This window comes from Diorhabda carinulata, chromosome 12 (genome assembly GCF_026250575.1).
Source record: "Diorhabda carinulata isolate Delta chromosome 12, icDioCari1.1, whole genome shotgun sequence".
NCBI lineage: Eukaryota > Metazoa > Arthropoda > Insecta > Coleoptera > Chrysomelidae > Diorhabda > Diorhabda carinulata.
The window spans coordinates 1,458,098-1,482,338 of NC_079471.1; the positions used below are offsets into that span (position 1 = coordinate 1,458,098).

The window sequence follows — 24,241 nt, forward strand, 5'->3', positions numbered from 1 at the left end:
TTTATGCTAACTGGTCAATAGATTTGTACATGACATAAATAGGAATGGAAGAAGAAGAAATTAACGTCTAAATAAACGGTTAACATCTAAAAATAAAAATTATGTTTGTGTTTTGGAATAATAAAACTTTTTCCTTCAGAGCTTTCAGATTTTAACGCAACAGAAATAAAAATTTATTATTATCATCACCCGATACTGAATTGTTCGCGTACTTATGTTATAGTGGTGATCAAATTCAAGGTTCAGCGCACGATATTCCTTTTCTTTTAATAACAATGTTTCAAGTGTTATTTAATATTATATTATATAATAAATAGCATGGAGCGTGTTTTTTTAATAATACTGGTAATTCCATTGAAACTTATCAGTAAATTTGTTAGATATAGCAAATATCAATTTGATACATTTGAACTACTATTATTTAATATATGAAAAGTATAAGTAAATTTTGCTAAAGAATTTATTTTCTGAGATACATTTGAACTACTATTATTTAACATCAGAAAATTATGAGTAAATTTTGCCGAGTAGTATTTCTTTGCAGATATAGTAAATATCCATAAGATATAATTGAACTACTATAATGTATTATCAGAAAATTAATAGTAAATTTTGCCGATGAGTATCTTTCCTCAGATATATGAGCTGGCAAACCATCTGAGAATGTCTTGCTAAAGGTTTATATACCTCAAAAGGCTAGTGCTAACACATTGGGAGTGTAGAATAAAAATCGCCCAGAAAAGTAGCTTATTTTAGAAGGCAGAACGAGGTGCGCAACGTATCAGTTTAGGGATAAATTTTAAATCTTATTTTATTTGATTTTGATAGTAATTTAATCGTCTATTTTCTCATTTTATGTATATATTTTACTTAAACACTTACTAAAAGATAGATACAAATTTTAGAAAAAATATTTATTTAAATAAGCCATTTAACTACATAATAATTCTTTTTTCCTACTCTAACTAAAGTTGAATTATTTTTGAGCCTATGAATATCCAAATTAATAACTTCACTAGGATTATTTATTCTTTCTTGGTTGATGTAAAAGCCTCCCGCTGTTATTATCCTTAGAGCGTCTTCTACAAAACAATAAACGTTTAAAGCAAGTACTTTAATTCACTATGGTTCACTACATACGTTTTGTTAAAAAACATCCGGCTTTTAAAGACAAATCTAATACACTTAAACCAGCTTCCGGTAAAATTTCCACAACCGTAGCTCCATTGAACAAATGACCTACTTCTTCAGCATTTAATTCACCCAATGATGCAATACTTCCTTCATATAAAGCTTCACTCGCTTTTTTGGCCTTTTCTAAACCTTGTTCACCGTGTACCAATATAGTGACCTTTATAAACATTTCCTAATTTAGTTCATTCGATAAATTTATAGAAATTTTTGATTCTCAACAACTATTTTTCAAAACTAAATAATTTAGTGCATTATATTATGAAAATAAGTAGAAAAAAATATTTTAAAAGCCAAAAAGTTGTGACAAACTTTGAAATCCTCAATATACAAACGCTAATAATTCTACCAGTTAATTACTTGTTCAGCAAGTCTTCTTTGTGGTAACCTTTTATCTGGTTTTTCTCTATGTTGCCTCATTAAATCCGTTATACTCCCTAAAGGATCAAAAGTGAATAATTTCAGAAGCTTTTCTACTTCTGAATCCGGTTGTCTCATCCAGAATTGATAAAAAGTAAACGGAGATGTTTTGTCGTCTGAAAGCCAAACGGCGTTACCTGCAGATTTTCCAAATTTATCACCAATTTCAGTAGTCATCAAAGGAAGTGTCAAACCTGTAAGATAAATTGATCCCTCAAGTGATTTTTTCTAGTTGTAATTTATGTAACATACCATATACCGCTTTTTTACAAATTTTACTTATCAATTCATGCCCTGACATTATATTTCCCATTTGATCGTTACCTCCTATCTGAAATAGACAAAACTATCACCCTTCCTATGTTGGGTTATACTATATACAAAAATACTTTTCAGAAGACATGAATATAGCAAATTTCAGATTGGTACATTTGAACTACTATTATTTAATATCTGAAAATAATTACTGAATTTTGCCAGAGTTGATTTCCTCGGATATGGCAATTATCCGTTTGGTACATTTGAACTACTATTATTTAATATGAGCAATAAAATATGGTGATGATTAACTTTCTTCGGATATGCAAGTTAGCAGATCATTTGAGAATATCCTGTAAAAGGTTTATGTACTTCGAAGGAATAGTGCTAACATCTTGGGATGTGGAACAAAAATTCTCTAGGAAAGTATGCTGTAAATAAGTATATTAAACGATTATATTACCTGAAATGTACAACCATATGTTTTAAACAAATGTAACCAATCGTATGCTTGAAACAACTGGTAACTGAACTCTGTAAAACTCATCCCAGAGGGAGACTGCAGTCTTGTTTGTACACTTGTTCTTGATAACAATGTACCCATTCTTAAAAATCTCCCAGCTCCACCAATGAGATCTATTGGATCCATTACTTGATACCAACTATTATTATTAAGTAACCTTTAGAAAAACATCTCTTATATTTAAAAAAATTTAAAAATTGGTGGTATACCTAACAGGTTTCAAGAGATCTTTATGTTTCCATAAATATTTTTCATGATTTGTGAATACAGTGCTAATATTTTTAAAAATTCCGTTAATATTATCATCTATAAACGATTTTGATAACTGTTCTCGTTCTGTATTTCTACCACTGGGATCACCTATCTTACCAGTTGCACCTCCTATCTAAAAGTTTATCTGTGACAATATATTATTATCATACGAAATGAGAGTTTTTTTCATTTAATTACCAATGCAATTGTTTCATGACCTCCTCTTTGCCAGTGTAATAGATTCACTAAAACTAATAAATTCCCTACATGTAAACTGTTTGCCGTAGGATCAAATCCTGCATATACTGTTTGATAACGCGAATTTAGTAAATCTGTAACAACGTTCCTAAAAGATATCCTATTTTCTAAATTGAACCGTTTAAATATGTAATGTACTTACGCTGCATTGTCTGGAAAAATATCTTCGAGCATACCACGATCTTTTAATTTCATTATATTTCGATTGGAAAAATATCTGTTAAAATATATGTTATTTTTCCCATAACGAAATAAAAACTTAATAAACATTTTTAAACAAAATAAATAGGTTAATATTATTGGTTATGTTAATCTACGTTTTTAGCTCTTAACATAGAAGGTATCCATCCCAACAATTAAGATGAAATAAAAAAATTATCGGTAACTAGGTATAATCTGAAATAAATTCTATTTTTTATTTTAGTTAAAATTATTTTAATAGAATAATAACTAATTAGTATATAATATATTAGCGGTTAATAAAATATAAATAACGAAAGTTGGTCATATTGGGACATTGATATATTTTCTTAGGTTGGTATTGATCAGTTTAGTCAAATCATTCCCTCAAATTTAAAACTGTTAGAATCTATCAAAAACTTTATAGGGTATTATCAAGTTCCCGGTTTTTTTTACATTATAAGACACTGATATTATATGAGTTTAAAATATTGAATATTCGTTAATCTCATTATTTTCGGTTTCAATAATTACGAAATTAGTTATCTAGTGAATTTATTGTTGAATTAAATAATAATATTATAAAATGGCATCAACTGCAGTGGCACTCCCAAGAATAGCTGTAAAGGACGATGAGGTATGTTCTAATCTATTATTGTTTGTAAACACAAACGTTAATATTATTCTAATAGGTATTTATTATTGCTTTAAAATTAACATACTCTCTTTTTTGTTTTAAATATCACCAAATTTAGTTAACTAAACATATTTTCAGTCTGAGGAAGATAAAGAACTTCAGGCTGAATTAAAATCACTTGTCGACAAAATTACAGTAAGTTAAATTAACTATACTTTTTACACAATATAACATAAAATTCAATTATTATTTAGGGTAACGATATACAGTTAATTCAACCGGCGATAGACATGATGAAATATATAATCCGCACTTCGACAACTTCCATGACCTCCGTTCCTAAACCTCTTAAATATTTGGCTCCTCATTACGATTCGTTGAAAGATGCCCATAAAAAAATCCAAAATGAACAAATGGCCAAAAATATTGCAGACATAATATCTCTACTTGCTATGGGTACTGCCGGCGGAGAGGAAGCAAAAGCTAACAGAGATTGCCTCAAATATTGTATTCAAGGTAAGAGTGTTCGTTTTTATATAGCAGCGATTAAAAAAATTTCGTAAATAAATACAAAAAATTAATATAAAATAATAATTTACACTATACATTATTCTATTTAATAGATTGTTTATATTTGTAGATCATAGAGTTAATAATAAAGATAGAAAGAGAAGAATGTTAATATTAGTATTATTTAAAGAGAGAAAGAACATCGGTTTATCATTCTTTTTACCCGCTTTTGATTGGTTTAAGTCTAGAGTCATTATTAAAGATCCAATCAGAATCTAGTAGAGAGAAATATATCATTTCTCTATCTCTTAATTTCCATACCTCGCTCTCTCTATTTTTATCATTAACTCTATGAAGTAGATGCACTAAATGATACACTACAGGGCCGGCTTAAAAACAAAATGCATTTACAATAAAAAAAAATGATTTGATACGATGACGTAAGTGACGTTTTGAATTGACATCGACTATATGTATCAAGATATGTTTTATTTAATACAGGGGCGGTTCGAGAAGAAAATTTCGTAACGTAACATTAAATAATTATTCTTAATATTATATAATCGAGTATTTAAATGAGATATTTGGAGATTAGTTTTGTTTAGTACAGGGGCGGTTTGAGAAAAAAATTAATAGAGATTCGTAAAAAAATAGAAAATTAACGTAAAATAATGATAATATGTAATGTCGTCCTCTATAAAACTGTCATTATTTTGTATTTACCTCATGATTTAGTTAGTGTTACGTCATAATTTGAGGTTAAGTCTTATTTTTGGTGATATAATCGAGTACTATTGGCTCAAATCACGACTTTTTGGTTCAATACAGGGGTAGATAGAGAAATTCTTGAATTATAGGTACGATGGAGAATATTGGAGATTGGGGTCATGAGTATATTAGACAGTTAGAGAAAGAAATAGTTCAACAGTGGTCGTTTAACTGCGAGAAAAGTTGCGAATCGTTAATACCTCTTGTTCGCGATATAATGTCGTTCAATTGTTCGCACAACGCCGAAATACAAGGGTGCGATCTTCTTATGGAAATCGATCGTTTGGAAATGTTACCGGATTATGTGGCAGAAAATAATTACCAAAGGATCTGCATGTATTTGTATTCGTGCGCCAAATACGTCGACGAGATCGAAAGAACGAAAATAATGGAACTGGTATGCGAGGAGTACATGAATTTCGAAGAATTCGCCAAAGCTATGATTATTTTCATACAAATCGACGCCAGACTTTCTGTTAGGAGAATATTCAATTATTGCGAAGACAAGTAAGTACCGGTTTTGTTTTGTCGCATTTTCTTTTCGTTTTTATATAGCCAACGACTGGACTAAATCCAACCGTTCCACGATTTTTTTCAAAATAAACATGATAATAATCATTTGTAACGTGAATTTTTTAAATATTCATAACTTGGAAAAAATTTTTGTTTCGTCATATTTTTTTCGTTTTTGCTACAATCAACGACCGGACTAAAAGTTTTGTTTTGTCGCGTTTTCTTTTCGTTTTTATATAGTCAACGACCGGACTAAATCGAACTGTTCGACGATTCATTTCCAAATATACATAATAATAATTATTTGTAACGTGATTTTTAAGATATTCATAACAGAAAAAAAAATTCACACCCCCAGATGAGATAAGGAACCGATAGAGATAAATTTGTTTTTATTATTGTTGACCGAGTATAATACAACTTTACCCTTCCATTGTATTGTACTAAACATCATAAAAACATCCGCGTACAATTTAGATAAACTTGGCGCGCTTCTATAAGAATTCAAATTATAGTGCAGTGAAATTGTGTGAGGATATCAAATTTACACAATTATATTTTCAAATTTTGAAATCTGTTAAAACTTTATCTACGAGGTATGACAATTTTAACTTTGAAAAAAAGGTTTTGAGATCGTACAATCCAAACGTTTTATTTTGGGGAGGCTTATTTTTCGGAGAGGGGGCTCGGCTAAAGAGGAAAAAGTTATACATTAAAAAAAATATCTGTTGTTAAAGTTTTGGCACTGTTTTTTGAAGTTGTTAAGCAAACCGAGGAACGTATCCATTTTCTATTCTAACTTTCGCCAAAGAAACTCAGACAGGTGCATTATCAATTGATCAATCTCGACTTCAGTAATTAGGGGGCGGTTAAGTTGTCTTAATTGGTCGATAATTATAAAAAAAGATATTTTTCTATGAAAGCCGATATGTTTGCTTCGAAAAATCGTTGAAAGTATTAATTTCCGACATCTGGAACCTCAATAAATAGATTTTATGATATCGAAAACGTGAAATTAGCCTGTTTTTATTATGATTACAAATCAATTAGATTCAGAATTATTATTCTATTATACTATCATTTCTTACTTATTTTACCTACTAAAAATGATTATTTAATAATCGTATCGTTAACCAAAAAACAATAAAATTTAACTGGACTATTACAATCTTATTCGAGTCAATGTTTTTGATTTCCATTTAAATAATTTTTACACCAAAAGAGACGATATTTTCAAGGTCGTTATTGTGAAGTGTAGAGATGGGAACTTCTATTTACAACTTAGTACGTTAGTCGGTTTCTATTTCTAAAGAACATCTCGAAGGTATAATTATTTCACGGTAATTAATCAATTTTTAGGGTTACTCTTTTTCAACTAGCATTTATATGTGCCCGACATAATTACCCAGTTGAAATTGATCCCGATCACGAGTATTATGATGAACTTATCGGCATTTTAAGTAACAGCTATTTAAGCAATTATTTTTTAACGTTAGTCCGAGAGGTATGTACGTAATTCTTATATAAAAAAAATATTTTCACAAATGAATTTTTTCATATTCCTCAGTTGGATATACTTGACCCGAAATCACCTCAAGACGTATATAAAACTTGGTTAGAACCTATTCCCCCACGGATTACGATATTGGGTGAAGATTTGGACAGCGCCAAACAAAATTTGGCTTCTTCTTTTGTTAACGGTTTCGTCAACGCAGGCTTTGGTAACGACAAACTTCTTACGGTTCCATCAGGTAAATAATAGCAGATTCCGAATTAGTTCGGAACATATTACGAACCGGGATCGATATTAGAACCGATTCGGTATGACCGAACTAATTCGGAACCACTCTTGGCGAACAAACCTAATAACCTAATACAAAGCATGGTTGCCAAGATGTCTACCATAGAACTAAACACTTAGGAGAAGTGAAATGTCGTACGTTAGTTGTCGTTAACGTTTAGTTCTGTGGCGGAAATTATTAATTATTATAAATAGTTGATTTTTTTCAAGGAAATAAATGGATCTATCGTAATAAAGAACATGGAATGATGAGCGCAACGGCTTCTTTAGGCCTTCTTCATTTATGGGACGTGGATGGTGGACTAACACCAATCGATAGATATTTGTATTCGACTGATGATTATATTAAATCTGGAGCGTTATTAGCTCTCGGTATCGTCAATTGTAGAGTTCGAAACGAATGTGATCCCGCATTAGCATTGCTTGGAGATTACGTGAATTCAGAAAATGAAATACTTCAAATTGGTGCTCTTACGGGATTAGCACTAGCCTATGCAGGTTACTTCCTCTATAATTTTTATTTGTCTATTTCAAACATAGCTGTCAAGTACGTATAAATAAAAAAGAAGAAATACACATAACCTCAAATTAAATTTGTTTGAACCTTTGTTGTTTTTTTTTTAATATACCGTTCCTATTTAAAAGGAAAACTATGTTTGGAAAATATTTTTTTGTTAATTTTAGGTTCTCATCGAGAAGATGTAATAGATTTGTTATTGCCGCTAGTAAATACCGCCGAATCCATGGAAGTTCTTGGAATAACTTGTCTAGCTCTAGGATTTATCTCTATAGGTAGATCGGATAATGGGATACCATCGGCGATCATAGGAAAAATAATCGAATTGAATAATAACGAACTTCTTAAATCGTCGTTTATGAAATTAGTCGGATTAGGTTTATCGTTGTGTTATTTAGGAGCGAGAGAAGATATTGAAGTAACCAACGAAGCTCTTAGCGTAATGGAGGAACCTTTTAAAACTTGCACACAAACTACGTTATTGATGTGTGCTTATGCGGGTACAGGCGACGTATTAACTATACAAGAATTGTTGCGGATCGTTGGTAAGTACATATTTTTCAGTAAACTCATTGTTTTATCTTGGAAAAATTCAGCTGTGGGAAAACGTTCTTCAAAATTAAATTAAGTGGGTCCTACACTATGTAGCGACTCGATCTGATAAATCAAAAACTGGGGCGATGAAGAGCAACTCTACTATTCCACACTTAGCAAAGACGCTTTCGGAGAACTTTATCTCTAAGATTCTTTTGTAGCATTGACCATAGCTCCACGTAGTCTTACATTGAGTACTTTATGTTTTAGAGGTGATTTTATATCTGCATTAGTTATAAAGTTGCAGTGTCACTATTTACAGTTTCTTTAGCGACAAGGTCTGCCCCTTCGTTTCCTTGTATATCAGTTTTGAATGTATTGATTATGGTTATAAGTATACCAATCATCCAAAATTATTTTTTTTGCATAGAAACAGTCTTCTAATTACAATTTGATATCTACAGTTCATTTCTTAAATCTTTTTAAATGGTTTTGTTGCTAAATTGTCTTGATTTTAGGTATCTTTTTCTTAGGGGTTCGATATTGAGTAAACATTTTCGACCGGGACAATTTTTATTGCAGGTGAAAAGGTGGAAATACCTGAAAAAAAGAGAAAGGAAAAAACCGAAAAGAAAGACAAAAAAGAAAAGACCAATAGTCCCGATAAACCAAAGGAAACAAAAAAATTGAAATTGGACTATTCTATGGGACAGGCAATGGCTACTTTGGCTGTTGGTGTTGTTGCTATAGGTGAAGATATCGGTAAGACTTCCAACAAAAACTATAGTTATAATAAGTTAACGAAAAAAAAAAATTTTATGTATAGGTATTGAAATGATCCACAGAATATTTGGACAAGTTGCCCGTTACGGGGAGCCTTCTGTTCGAAAGGCTGTACCTTTGGCGATGGCTCTATCTTCAGTATCAAATCCCAAATTGAATATTTGTGACGTTTTGACAAAATATTCCCACGACTCGGATCCAGATGTGGCGGTGAATGCCATTTTTGGTTTAGGTATTGTCGGTGCTGGTTCAAATAACGCCCGATTAGCTGCCACTTTGAGACAACTTGCCGTTTTCCATAATAAGAATCCTTCTGAATTATTTATGGTGCGAATTGCGCAAGGTTTGATACATATGGGTAAAGGGACAATGACTTTCGATCCTATGCACACCGATAGAATGTTAATGGATCCTGTAGGACTCGTAGGTGAGTATATATTTCAGTAAATAAGATTTGATGAAGGTATAACTTGATTCTTTCAGCTCTTGTAACAGTGATGGTGAGTTTATTGGAACCGCAAAGCCTCATACTCGGACCATGTCACTATTTGCTTTATTTACTATCTGCGGCAATCCAACCTAGGTGGTTATTAACTCTAGATGAAGACTTGCGCACTTTACCAGTGACTGTTCGGGTAGGACAAGCTGTAGATACAGTCGGTAAAGCTGGTACTCCTAAAACGATTGCTGGAATCCATACTCATGTAACCCCGGTGTTATTGGCAACAGCTGAAAGAGCGGAATTGGCTACTGATGAGTTTGAAGTGGTTGCTCCTACTTTAGATGGAATCTGCGTTTTGAAGAGAGTTGAAGAAAAACCGAATTGATATGAAAATTCCGGTTTTATTTTTTGTTTCAATTGTTTTGTATTAGTTTGTTTGAATCAGTATTATTTTGAATAAAAACGATTGTTTTTTCATTTTTATTATTCACTTGTAGTTAAATATTTTATTTTTTGTTTGTTTTGTTTTAATAGTTTCGTATTAGTTTGTTTGGATCAATATTATTTTGAATAAATACGAATGTTTTTTATTATTCTTTTATAGCTAAATATTTTATTTGTTTTGTTTTAATATTTTTATATTAGTTTGTTTATTTTGTTTGGATTTCTGTTTTGAATAAAAACGATTTTTTTTTGTTTTTATTGTTTTTTGTAGGTAAACAATTTGTGACATTTGAACTACTTTTCAAAGTTGAAAAAGTACCAAATAATTAAAATTATTCTTTTGTAGGTAAATAATTTATGTGACATTTGAACTACTCTTCAAAGTTGAAAAGGTACCAAGTAATAAAAGACTGAACGGAAAATGTATAAATATATTAGAATTCAATAATTAGTACATAAATATATGATGAAGCTATTTAAAATAATCAATTAAATCATTGGTCATCATCATTTCGAAGAATGAGTCCTTCGGCACATACTACTAAAATCACAGCTATTAATACTGGGGAAATAATAATCTCTCACAGTGTTTAATTCACACAAATCTGAATCTGGACATGCAGGTAATCTCACAATATTTTCTTGGTGCATGGTAAGAAGTTTTGTTTCCGGTCCACATCTTAAACAAAAAAAAATACTTTTCAAAACTGCTCATTTACAAAAACAAGTACAATTTAAGTAATCGAAATGGCCTCGACACTTTAAAAGAACTAACAGACACATAATGAAGCATGAAACTGTCAAAAAAGTAACAAAAACTAATAATAGACTAAAAAAAAACAAGAATGAACTCAGGAAATAGATAATAATAGCAAATAAACTAAGAAAATTTGGAGAACATGATAAAAGATCTGAAACCGTAAAAAAAGACAAGAAAAAATTAAGTTGTAAGAGAAAACTAGTACCAAAAACAAAATAACTATATCGATGAAGATATAGAAGAAGCGATGATTGAAATGGGCAACCAAAAATGAAATAAGGTATATCGGTGGCGAACAATAAAATTATCTATCCAAGAACGAATATGAGATTAAAAGGAAGTAATGGAAATGAAACAACTTACGAGCAATCAAGAAAACTTGATTACACAAAATAAAGAACGAAGACTTATGAAGAGGTTTAACGAAATAAAAAATACTTACTCAAATGTAACAAAAGCTAAATTGGATCCAAACGTGTCTATAAGACTTGTTTTCCATTTTCTATTACTGGAGGTATCATAATTTTTGGCAGTCAAAGTTTCTTCGTCTTTATATAAACCGAGGTGAGCTAATAATTTCAATATGGTTCCGGAATGGGTAAAATATATATTCACTCTAGGAAAACGGTTTTTACTGAAAAACAACATTTCAATAAGACATTCTTCTTATCTCAATGTGAACTCACGTCTGCAAAAAATTTATCATATCTTTAATCGCTGGACATGCCTGCTTGTAATTTAATTCATGACCGTAACCGTCTTGCCAATAACTTTTTAAATCTTGACCATATTCCAGTACCTACAAATTCTTTTTTTTTAAATTTGCTGGATGATTTGTGAGAAAAAAATACAGTTACAGTAAAAAATTTGACATCAAAATGTGTATATTGAAAAATAAAATTTTCGAAATGAATTTTACAGCAACGGAACTAAATTTATCTAAAATGTTACCTTCAAATTATCAAGACTAAAGAAAGCACACCATGGTGATTTACTCTTCTTGTTCCACGCGGTTTCATAAGCGCACATTTTATAAATAAGAACTATATCCTCTGAAACAAAAAAAAAAATAAATTTTCACAAATTAGTAAATATATGAGTACGGATTTACCTGCATTTAGAGGATTGTCATCTAATTGCAATCTCTGATTAACGTCTTTCACCAATTTATCAATTTCCGCACCATTTTCGAATAGTGTAATTTCTCTTAAAGCCCCAGGATTATTTTTAATATCATATTTCCATTTATCACATAATTTATAAAACTAAAAATATAATTTTGATTAAAAGAAATTTATATAACAATTTTTTTGGTCTGCCATTTTATTCCAATTAAATTTTATAATCAATATTCAATTGATCATATGAATAAGGACCAACCAGGTAATAAAGAACCTGTACGATTAACAAGAAATTAAAAAAATTATAAGATCCAGAAGACTAGGATGGCTGGGGCACTTAAAAAGAATGCCCGAACCAAAAATGACTGATATAATGGTATAATGATTGTGGGAACATGAAAGAAAGAAAAATCCAAAAAGAAATGGTATGCGGAGATACAACTTAACAAAGCATTGAAAATTATTGTGTAATTTTGCGAATTTCATTCAATTATTTATATTTATATAATAATTTGTTTTAAAGCCAAAGATAAATCTTTAACCGCTGATGATGATTGAGTAATTGCAGAAATTCCAACTTTAAAATCATTAAAATTTCATACAACTTTCGTGACACCTCCTGTATGTTATAATAATTGGAAACAAACATTTCACAATATATATAATCAACTATTAACGCCATTATCTACTAGCAAAGATTATTTTTTACTATTTTAAGCATATTTGTGTCAATTTTTTTTAATAAAATATTGAGATTTTTATTTTTTTGTTTATGAACCATTTACATAATAATAATTTGAACTTACCCTCAATATTGGATCTTTTTTTAAAGGTTCCGGAAACCAAACATCTTTCGCTGTAGCTTTTCCGAATAAACCGGCTGCGAAATAGTAAGCACTCTTCTGAGTCCTCTGCGAATAAGTATATTTGAACTGAAAGAAAAAAAAATCAAGTAAACCACTATTGTATCCTAATAGGCTGTTTCTCAAAAAACACCTTCAAACTAATTCAAAATAAAACATGATTCACTAAATTAATATTAACTGCTGTAAAGAATAAAAAAAAATTCCAAATGGGTAAAGATGATGATAACGTAGTGATTCACCAGTTGGGCCCCTTAACTCCAAACTGGCAACTGTAGAACAACGAATATAAGAAATAGTATTACTATAAATTTATTTCGAGATACTGAAACTTTTTCGAATGGGATGGCAGTTCGTCAACAAATTTATTTCGTAGTTACTAAGTTTCCCAAGAAAGTAGTTGACTCTCTTACTGTAGGTTGTCCCAATAATTGGTTTAGCTCCTATTTGCCCCATTTTTCAAAGCTTTTTCTATTGTTCTATAGCTGATACCACAGGTTCTGGTCTATAAAACAGATTAGACAAACTTTTGTAAGTGGGACTACAATGTAGAGGCTAGAAATATACTTCATGTGTGGCTGAGAAGATGCTGTAATCGAAGAAAGTGTTGATTTACTTGAAGACACGTCGAACACTAGGCAGAAAACCGAATCACAGGTTAACGAAACAGAAAATAGTATGGGAAATTTTATTCTTTATCGTTGATATTGAAAACTGCAGGAATTAATTAATTCCAATAATATTTCACAAAATGTTTCATTCAGAATATAATTAAAAGTTATATCAATTTTAACTGTACCTTATAAGATGTATTGCTGTAGACTTCGTCAAACAAATTAGGAAATCTACTTTGCATTCGTTCTGCTAAAATTAGCATTTCTTCTTCACCTTCGTGAGTCAATTTATTTTTTTCATCGGGATCTAAACTGATTTTCCATTTACGTAACAAATCCATATCTCTATATTTAATAAATTCTAAAAAATTGGATATGAATATATTGTGCGAAGAAAGCAAAATAACACTCGAATATACAAAAACAAAAGCAAACCAAAAGATATAAAAATGTTTCCACACTAACACAAGAAGATCTGTTATTCACTACCTATGAAAATATAGTGAAACATTGCAAGCTAGTATCTTAAATTCATTTAAATTTGTAGTCGTTAATAACCTATAGGGTTAAATATGAAAGAAAATACTGTAATTGAATCTATTTTTCACCTAATGATTATATAAACTTACCATTAGGTAAAGCAGAGCTGTCGAGAACAATTTTTTTAATTTCTGGTAAACGATTGTTCATTTGTTCTATAAGAGAGTATTTTGGATTTCTCGTTCCATGTCTAATTACCATCCAAACTTTCTTCGGGGTACAACCTATAAAAGACACATATAAGCAAATCAGTGCCTTTAGTACGTGAAATGAGAAGTTTCCACAACATTTTTATCATATTTGCATCGATATATTATTATAAATAATATAGTGTACACATAATCTATTCCAAAATAAACAAATCACTTTACGATATTGGAATATCATATTACCTGGATAATTAATCCTGTCGAAACTTTTGTTGGATACTATCCGATATGGAGTCATCTTTCCTAGATAATTTTCAAAGGGATATCCATTGTTAGTACACTCTATTGAAAGGTGTACTAAAAAGCATAACAAAAACGACGTTGCAAATCGCAATGCACCATTCATGATTTTGCATTAAAAGAAACTGTAAATTTTCAGTTCGTACATTACTTATACACTTTCGCGAAGCGATAAATTTGAATAATTTTAACGGGGTTTGACCGAATTTTGAAAGAGGTTAGTTAACTGTAAACCCGCATCAGTGTAGGTCGTATCTTCATAACGACAATTTCCAATAAAACGAACAAATCTGATATTTATTGTAAAATAATTTTGAAACTTTTCAAACCGCGATTCAGGAGAAAAAAACTTAAAATTCGTGGGTATTTTGATTGGTGTCTAAAAACAAGGTCGACGAATGACACTTGTCACAGTAGTTCATATTAAAGGTTAAATATTGCATATATACGAAGATAATGATATTACTATTTTATTTATAAATAGTAAAACGTGAAAGTAATGAAATTTCTTTTCATTGTATGTTCATTTTTTATTACAACCTTCCTATTTCTTCTTCTTTTTCGGATATACTAGACGTTTGTCTTTTTTGAAAATTCTTTACACCTACAGAAAGAGGCCACTAAGTTAACCTAACCTAACTTTTAACGCAGTTAGGATGTAAATATTATCCTGTATAACAATTTTTTTTGCAAATATACTATTAAATACCGACAATGAAGTTATAAAAATATATTTTATTTATACATCTGTTGTTCATAGTGCATATTACATTTAGTTAAAATCAAGGTTTTAAAGGTGATTAGTTGAAAATAAATTTGTAAAGAGCAAAGTCCCGTTTATAGTTTAATGTTTGTTCTATACAAAAGTACATGCAGTTGGTAATTAACTTTCATCAAGGAAGTCGTGAAGTAAATCAAATTATACGGGTGGTGTTTCATAAGTTGCAATATCGATCGAATTTAATTAGTATAGTTTTAGTGTTTATACATTATTCAAATAGGTTAAAAAGTAATCTCATTATACCTTTTATAGCTAATAATCCTTTTAGTTACGCAAAAGGGAAACCTCAAACTACGTTCGTATCGTTATCAATTATAGAGAGTAATTTTTTAATAAAACTTATATCCTGATTTCAAACTATCTTTTTATTGACTTTAATAAAATAATTTTTTGCAAATCCATTCGGGCTATTACACATTATACTTACTTGTTGTCGTGCGGTTAATACTGTTAATACCTTAAACCGGACAGGTGAGAAAAATATTTCATAAAAACATCTCATTATTTAGCGCCCAGGTTATGCAGTCTATTGTTTTTTATCATCTGTTTGCCGCCTTTTTTTTATTACATTCCCGCGGCCGGAATTCTTCATAATATCAATTAAATATCAACAGATTTATATCGATTCGATATAAAAACAAATGAGCATCGAAATCAAATGTTTATATTAAATTATAGAATATCGTATTTTAAAATTTGATCGTGATATTTTTTCACAAACTCTCCGTTGATGAAAATTGACGTGGCAACCCTGCGAGAATGAACATCCAGCAATTGTCATTCGCTTGCTAGACGGCGAGTGCTTAAAGTGTTTTTGTTCATCCACATTCTTGGTTAGTACAATTGTAAATCTTTTTTATTAAAGAATTATTTATGTAAAAGATAATTTTTCGTATAAATCAAATTCGTATATTTCCCAATTCATTATTGATACGAGAAAAATATGGCGTTTCATACAATATTAAGAAAAATCTGTAAATAATGATCGTTCCAATTTTTAGGTATGATAAGCAGTACAATTCTGAAACAGTACCTTTTGTATATTAATAGAAATACCTATTTACAGAAATTAAAATGGTAAGTAGGGGTTTAAAATAAAACTAGAATAGACTATTATTTATTTCTAATAAATTATCCTTCACTTGAGTCTATATTTATACAAATGTTTATTTTGATAGTTCGTGTTGGGAGTTACTAATTGATGTTAAAAAATTTCTAGACGAAATATAAATAGAAATGCATAAAAATTTATCCAGTTAGTTTCAATTGTTTATGATTATAAAAAACCGAAATAAAAAAAACAAAACTTATAATTTCTGTTGGTTATTTCAGGATTATTCTTTCTAATCAGGACTAAATGTCCTTTTCTATTGATTTTTGTTCATGAGTACAATAATAAATGAAATGTATGGCATTTAAAATTAAATGGTGAAATAAGATTTTAATTTATTTTTACTTCGAACCGATTTTGATTTCTTTAGTGGGCCCCACTACTTTTTAATCCAACACTGGCCCTGTCTCCTGCTAGTTTAGGGCTTTTCCTCTACTATCTTCACTATTTACTTCTGATAAGACTGACTGCTTTTATCACTTTCCTTGTAAGTCTATTTACATTCCGAGTATATTTCAAACCGATTTAACTTTTAATTTTTTATTATTATCAACCCTTCTATTGTAATTTCTTTTCTACATTGTCCCACCTTGTTTTCCCCATTATTCTTCTCAAATGCTTCATTTCTCATTTCTCCAATTTTCATATATGTAATTTTTTCAATTTTCACCCTTTTTATATTTGTTTTTGTTGATAAGTAACCCCAATTTCACTTAAATACAAATTTTGTATATTCTAGTGATCAAATACGTTTTCTAGATTTTGAAAAATTGAAACAAAATTAGTTCCACATATTTTTGATAACGATATATAAAAAAACACGATTAGTTTTTCCTTTCATTGATTTTTTTGTTATATTTGCTTTAAAATTGATATAACTTTCATATTTATTCTTATTCAGTGCTGAATTTGAATCCTATGTTATATAAAACTCTCTAATTTCTTTTTCAGTATACAATGGATGAACAAAAAGGCACTTGCCAAAGAGGCATACTGCCCTACGTCTGTAGAACATGTGGCAAACATTATAACCCACGGTATATGGATAATCCCTAGTATTTTTGCTACTCTTGAATTAATAAATAGATCTGAAGATGGTAACCAAATGCTCTCTGCTCTAATTTACGGAGCTACTCTGATATTTTTATTTTCGGTTTCAACTTCTTTCCATTGTGTATTTTACTATAATAAACACAGGTAAATAAAAACGGTGTTGGATATCTTGAAGGTTTTGAAAATATGATTTTTAGACAATTAAAAGATGTCCTCCACCGTTGTGATAGAGCGATGATATATGTGTTCATTGCCGGTTCGTATTTTCCATGGCTTACACTTGAAAAACTTCCACACGAAGGATGGGCTTCCCACATGAGATGGGGAGTGTGGTTTTTAGCCGTAATCGGTATCACCTATCAACAAATCTTCCACGAAAAGTACAAAATGCTCGAGACTATCTTTTATCTTATTATGGGCGTGGGACCGTTTTTTCCCATCATATGTGAGGTAAGTTTCATTTTCTTTGCTATACAAATAGTCCTATTGCTATATCTCAATGTAACTAACATTAAAGATGTTTCCAAAAAGAAATAAATTCAAATTAAATAAGGAAGGTTTGTTTATAACATTTTTTGAATTTGAAGATTAGGGTTAGTTGTTAATAATTATGGAAATTATAAGACTTAATCCTAGAAGAATCTTTTTGTTTTGCTGTTTTTCCAGCATACGTTTTTGGGGTTGACAGAATTATTCATCGGAGGACTGATATATATGGTAGGTATAGTATTCTTCAAAAGCGATGGGGTTATACCTTTTGCTCACGCAATATGGCATCTGTTAGTAGTATTAGCTGCGTATTTTCACTATTTTGCTATACTAAACTATCTGTATCCGTTACCTAACACAAATTGATGCTACTGCCAAATAAATATGTTGTGTAGTGTTATATGTACAAGAGGGCAGAGTATAGTTGGTTATTGAAAAAGTTTGTTACGATTTTCTTATATATTTGTGCGAAATAATACTCATAAAGGTATATTGATAGATATAATGCTTCGAAAAAGATTTATTTGCTGTAGAACTAATATTTTTGGAATCTCATGAACAAATCAATTATGTTAGGTAAATAGAAATTTACTTTTTTCAATTTTAATAATACATTTTACAAATAATATATACAAACTTTCAATTATAGTTATATAACGAAAAACAATTAGAAAAGCAAAAATATTTACGAAATATTCATATTATTCAATGTAAATTCCATTTTAAAACGTTCTTATGTGAGGTAGAAAATTTTTTAACCAATTGTAAGATCATATACTTCAAGCATAGCCATTTACAGCTATCCTATATAAAATAATTAATCAGAAAAATTACAAGTTTTGTATCATCAGCTAATGATATTGGGACACAAAAAATTTTTTTTAATAATAGGAAAATGTTAGTTCTTATTCATAAAGAATCAAAATTTTCTAATATGATTAAATAATTATTAAAAAAAATCCCGAAACTATAACACGTTTCCCCGTAATCTATTTTTTTCTATGATCACGATAAAATAAACGATTTCACACGATTTGCATAATTAAGAAAAAATGTATATTCACATTAAAAAATACTTGTCGTTTCAACTCATTTTAATTCCATCAACGAAAACAAAAAAATAAACAAAATTTCAAAATAATCATAACCTCACTTTCACTTGTTGGTTGATTTTTGTTTCGAGACTAATTTTACCATATAATGTTATTGCACAATATGATCAATAGAAAGCATTCGTTAAAAATTTGTGAAAAAGCTCAAAATATATGTAATTTATTAGGGTTTATTGGTAAAAAGTAGCCCTACGCAGCACTTCAATCTATCTAAACTAAATATGGCCGAAAGGTCAGCCATATTGATTTACCAGTAGGAAATTGAAAACAATTTTTGTTCGAACAACCGATAAAACCATAAAATAAATGGAACAAAAAAAGCTGAGAGGAAATGGGTTATACCAATTTGGTGATTTTTACGAAACCGCGTGTTGATTTTATTATGTACAAATCACTATCGCTATACTTTCTCACACACACGAAACTCACATTCTTTTCAAATTTTTCATTTTTTCCACTCTATTTCTGACGATCTACATAAATTTATAATATTTGTACACGGAAAGAAAATAAGACTTATAGATCAACGTTGGAAATAATTTAAATTGTATAAGAAAGTTTTACACTACTCACCCACAGTACAGAATCCATTTAAAAATTTTATGTATGTGATAAGTTGAATTTAAAACATATTAAAGAACTCAAAATTAACGAATTATCGCTCACTATTAATTACATTGCACTTAATTCCATCACAGAATAAAAATTTAATTGTAATTTACTTTTAAATTTAGAAAAGATTCACAACACTTTCAACTGACGGATATCTGCTGTCACTTCCTCAGTCGCCATTAATTAACAGTCACACATATCTAAAGGCACGTTTTCACGAATCGATTTTAGTTAAACGATTTTTATTGATAAAGCAAAATGATTACTCCAATCAGATAGCGGGATTTCGTACAATACTTGTAATGTATAAACAGGGTGAAATATTTAATACACGTATGTTAAAATAAGATGCAAGCTATAGGCAGGCAGATGGGTTATGAATATTCGTTTAGTGATCAACAGACGCCATAATTGATTATATAGTATGACATTTAGTGAAATTACGCGCGAAAATTAATATTTTAATAAGATGAAGAAATATTTTTATAGATTAACAACTTTTTCAACAACAAACAAACTAAACTTTGGCCCTTTATTTTTAAAACTATTTTATGGATATCGATAAAATAATTCAGATAAAGAACAAAAACAAAACCTATAAAAAAAGTTCTTATAATAAATTAAGTATGGCTAAAATTGATTTGCTGCTAATTTATAAACTATCTTTTATGAACCAAGCTTTTATTCACAAAAGTATCGAAATAATATGAACTTCTATAACTTTTGGAGCTTTAAAGTATTTTTATTTGTCTGGTCTACGATATAGACTATTTTTTTTATAATCTCATCTGCATAAAAACCAAAGAATTTATAAATTGTTAAGATAGAAACTGACAAATATTTAATAATAATTGAATATAGTATAAATTTTTAACAACATATATACAGGGTTTGTTTTTTACATTTCTTTATAAATTTAATTATATATTGGGTGAATCTTGTTTCCTCAAACATAACCAGGTGAAAAGTGCCAAAATAATTTTGTACTATTTCTTATAAACATTTTGTTCAAATAATCAATATTCATATTGGGATTAACTGCATATTCGTTACACTTTTTCATAAAAATTTTTGTTATCCAACTAAAAAGAAACAGTATTTACCTTATATATATATTATTGAATTGTATTTTTTCACCATTCATTCATTTATATTCTTCATTTTCATATTGAAAACTCGTTATAGAATAGATAATCTTGTGAATATATTCTTCCTACATTATTTAAAACCCAAAATATTACGAAAATTTGTATTTTTGGTCTTTGTTCGTTTCTAAAAAGAGACTTTTTGCTATTGGTTCACAAGTGATTACGAAACTATTGAAAATTAAACGTGAGATTTATAGTAAAAATATAAGAAAACCGAATATCGTAATACGTAGTAAAATGAGCGGGAAACCGTCTTTACAAACGCGGGATTCGTCTTTGGCCGCGTAACCTCGAAGAGAGCTCGTGACAGCGCCGTGCTTCATGCGTGGCAGTGGGGTGGAGTGGAGCAATAATAATGATCTCTCTTATATATATTTTTTTATGTAAAAAGCAATCACTAGAGGGTGTTTCGAGTGGTGCCTGCCATGTGGATATTACTGAACACACCATTTACACTACAACTTCAACAACACCCACAATTACACTGAATTACACTGTCCGACACGCGTTTCGATAAACAAGTTATCGTCTTCAGAGACTGAAGGTAAATCTTCAGTCGATGTGATTGTGAGTGTTGATGTAGTGGTAGTGTAAACAGTATGTTCTTATGAATATCACCAACGGTAACAAAACTTCCAACTTAGCCTGTGGATAGTGATCTTAAACTTCTGTAGATTGTAGTGGGACGTCTGCCTGTCGAGTAGGTCTTGCAAATACTCCTCTAGGTGTGATCATGTTGGAGAGCTCGGGTAGCATCGTTAGTTTCCAGTCAACTCTGTTGCTATCCACCCCATTTTAGAACGGTATTGAAGGTGTATAGAAGAAAGACAGATGCAACCCCTATACCAGCGTTGACCTCAAACCTTTCTGAGGTGTGTTACTGAGCTAATCGATGAATGACAACAAGCCGGACAATCTAAATTTATTTAGAAATGTGACATCCAAATCTAATTTTATTTTTATCCTTGAGAATCTACTAAAACTATTTTGAAGACGTATTAAAATGGATTATAACGTATAGTATGATAAAGGTCTTTTAAATGATTGCGCTAGATGATGATAAACTGCCTGCTATGAACTAATATTTACTTATTGACACCAATTTTTCATAATTATTGTGTTATATGCATATTTGGTCATTGGAAAAACATATTTACTTTATATACCTGACTAGTTGATATTTTGCTCATTTTATATTTAGGCGAAACTTTGTTGTAGTAATAGTAGTAATTTATTAAAAAAACATAGTTCGTATTACTTTAGATACAAATTTTTTGCCTAATTAAAAAATTTAGTACTGTGTCAAGGAATTATAAGAATTGTAGTTCTCCCAACTCAACAGTCTTCCAAGCAGCTAGACAATGTAGTATATTTCTACAATTATTGGTTTCCGGAGCAAAATTTTGTGTACAGCATAAATCATATTTCGGTTAGTATAAATCGCTTAAAATAAATAGGATATAAAAAAAACAACAAGTAGGGAATTATTTTCCTGTATCTTACTGATAATTGTTCGATGAATTGACATGAATATAAAAAGATATGAATCTACTAAATTACAAACATCAAGAAAATGTATTTGTTAGAACTATAATAATTATTTTATGTATACTCAGCTTTTTGTATTTTCAATCATTTTAATTGTGATTTTGTTTGTGATATACTCATAATAATATTGAATTAAATTTTGTTTAAATCGAATCCAATTGTAATACAATTTTCTATAACGCGAACAAAATGTTGCAATTATATGAAGAATCTCCCAATTTAGTATTAATAATAATGCTTAATCAATTATTTTACTATATTTTTACTTTTATACAGAATACTGTTATTTTTTTGTTATTTTATGTTTAAATTTACATCTAGAGATGCGTGTGTACATTTAAAATTAAAAAGAAGTACTCAAATTATATTTCAAATGTTGTATGCATTTTTAATTAAAAAGGCAGTCAACTATAAATGTGTTTTATTTGTATAACCCTTATCATTTTACTATCTCAATGTAGTCCCTAGTAAAATCAACTTTATAATTACAATAGATTTGAAAAAAAACTTTTGTTACTAAATACCTCATATAAAAAGAATGCTATACATTTAGTGATCTTGATTTTAGGTCACTTTCGATTAAAATTTCATTTAAAAGCATATAATATTGACGTCAATTTAAAAAGCTTTTAGACGAAATTTTTAATTAAAAGAGATCTAAAATCAAGATAATAAATTAACAAAACTATATAAAAGAGGTGTAAGAAGTATGAAATTAAAAAAATTCATTATATTTACAAAATATTACTCACTCTTTACTAATAAAGCTGGACAAGGCTCAACTGAAATGATTTTTCAACATAACCTCTCTTCTGTTACTTGAAAGTTATTATTAGTATCCATTATCAACAGGATACAGAAAGAGTCAAAAATTGTTCTTTTGAACAAGAATAATTAATATTTAGAGCAAAATGCACATTAATTAACGTTTATAAGCACAACCTGTTCAAAGAAATTTGGAAAATAAGATTGTTGTCAATGGCAACCACGTTACATTGACAGGGCAAAATGACTTATGACAGGTGATGAAATTTCTTCAAAACTTTTTTTTAAAGACTTTATTCGGGTAGTAACACAGCTACTTAACATTAAATTAAATCAGTTAATTCAAACAATTATCTTATAAATACAATTATTCATTAATTATTTCTATAATTTTTGAAATTAAAGCATTAAAATGGTCGGTATGAATTTGCGAGCCGTTAGCTAAGTCTTCCAGAATTTTATCGACGTTTAATGTATTTTTGTAGGAAGTAATTCTAAAAGCGGAAATTAATATCCCTATTGGCAAATAGAGTCTGCTTTGCATGAGCTTTTTAAATACCTCTAGCGCTTCGTTGCTCACAATATACATGTTTTTAAGCGAATAAAACCAGTGACTTCTTGTTATATAAAGAGCTTCGAGGATTTCGCAACATAACGAGATAATCGATACTCTGATACAGCTTTGCGTTTCAAACTTGGAAATAAAAGTTTTCAAATCATCAACGTCGTTATTTATCGGTAAACTGTAATCGAAGGTTTTGAGAATTTCCATTTCTTTTTGTTTTATTATATTTGTGTGGTAATTTCTGCCTGTCATTCTTCTTAGAATATTTTGAAGTATCTTTATTTTCACGTCTTGAATTCCAACAACTTTACCACAAATGAATATTGTAACTACTACAGTCAGGGCCGGATCATCTATTTCTTCTTCTAGAATAGCCTTTCTTCTGATATATTCTTCTAAAGTATCCACAGAAAAAGCAAAAACATGGTTGTCGTGCCTTAATAAATTACACACGTCTTTCACTAAAATTGTTGTTGCTCTATCTAGTTGAGGTTCCAGATATAACTTCTCATTTAGGAACATTTCTTCTAACCAATCCGTTAGTAATTCGCTTTCAGACGTAATTATATTCATTTTGAAGAGCTTGTGACAAAACTATTCGAAATATGGGGATATTTGTTGTTTGCTATTATTGACATTTATAAACAGAATTTATTCGTATAGGAATACTCATTTTGTA

General features: G+C 29.6%; 5 protein-coding genes across 11 annotated transcripts; 2 read left to right on the forward strand and 3 right to left on the reverse strand.

Moving 5' to 3' along the window:
• Positions 1-899: 899 nt before the first annotated feature.
• On the reverse strand, positions 900-3,225 carry LOC130900221 (tyrosine--tRNA ligase, mitochondrial). Its single transcript, XM_057810703.1, has 8 exons — positions 3,045-3,225; positions 2,843-2,990; positions 2,602-2,777; positions 2,333-2,549; positions 1,864-1,942; positions 1,552-1,805; positions 1,141-1,351; positions 900-1,082 (listed from the first exon to the last, which is right to left on the reverse strand). The coding sequence occupies exons 1-8, from the start codon at positions 3,170-3,172 to the stop codon at positions 919-921; spliced, it is 1,377 nt and encodes a 458-aa protein (XP_057666686.1). The 5' UTR covers positions 3,173-3,225; the 3' UTR covers positions 900-918.
• Positions 3,226-3,450: 225 nt separating this feature from the next.
• Positions 3,451-10,285, forward strand: LOC130900222 (26S proteasome non-ATPase regulatory subunit 2-like). The gene is made up of 11 exons (XM_057810704.1): positions 3,451-3,719; positions 3,858-3,914; positions 3,974-4,235; positions 5,087-5,504; positions 6,870-7,014; positions 7,078-7,261; positions 7,522-7,809; positions 7,996-8,373; positions 8,945-9,124; positions 9,189-9,572; positions 9,629-10,285. Exons 1-11 carry the CDS (start codon positions 3,669-3,671, stop codon positions 9,970-9,972), a joined length of 2,691 nt encoding a protein of 896 aa, XP_057666687.1. The 5' UTR covers positions 3,451-3,668; the 3' UTR covers positions 9,973-10,285.
• A 163-nt stretch (positions 10,286-10,448) lies between these two features.
• On the reverse strand, positions 10,449-23,229 carry LOC130900223 (multiple inositol polyphosphate phosphatase 1). Of its 6 annotated transcripts, none has more exons than XM_057810709.1 (10): positions 22,985-23,229; positions 14,322-14,503; positions 14,019-14,153; positions 13,575-13,750; positions 12,719-12,844; positions 11,903-12,056; positions 11,743-11,843; positions 11,478-11,590; positions 11,234-11,425; positions 10,449-10,710 (listed from the first exon to the last, which is right to left on the reverse strand). In XM_057810709.1, exons 2-10 carry the CDS (start codon positions 14,482-14,484, stop codon positions 10,539-10,541), a joined length of 1,332 nt encoding a protein of 443 aa, XP_057666692.1. In that variant the 5' UTR covers positions 14,485-14,503; positions 22,985-23,229; the 3' UTR covers positions 10,449-10,538. The 6 variants fall into 6 exon arrangements, with proteins under 6 accessions (XP_057666692.1, XP_057666691.1, XP_057666690.1 ...); XM_057810708.1 differs by lacking the exon at positions 22,985-23,229 and adding an exon at positions 19,498-20,627 and having other exon boundaries at positions 14,322-14,435; XM_057810707.1 differs by lacking the exon at positions 22,985-23,229 and adding an exon at positions 19,498-20,627.
• Positions 15,006-22,647, forward strand: LOC130900224 (monocyte to macrophage differentiation factor 2). Of its 2 annotated transcripts, none has more exons than XM_057810713.1 (5): positions 15,006-15,992; positions 16,161-16,236; positions 17,222-17,467; positions 17,521-17,773; positions 17,990-22,647. In XM_057810713.1, exons 2-5 carry the CDS (start codon positions 16,163-16,165, stop codon positions 18,176-18,178), a joined length of 762 nt encoding a protein of 253 aa, XP_057666696.1. In that variant the 5' UTR covers positions 15,006-15,992; positions 16,161-16,162; the 3' UTR covers positions 18,179-22,647. The 2 variants fall into 2 exon arrangements, with proteins under 2 accessions (XP_057666696.1, XP_057666695.1); XM_057810712.1 differs by having other exon boundaries at positions 15,047-15,630.
• Positions 23,230-23,321: 92 nt separating the features above from the next.
• LOC130900254 (uncharacterized) lies at positions 23,322-24,135 on the reverse strand. Its single transcript, XM_057810759.1, has one exon. It carries the CDS (start codon positions 24,133-24,135, stop codon positions 23,365-23,367), a length of 771 nt encoding a protein of 256 aa, XP_057666742.1. The 3' UTR covers positions 23,322-23,364.
• Positions 24,136-24,241: the final 106 nt, after the last annotated feature.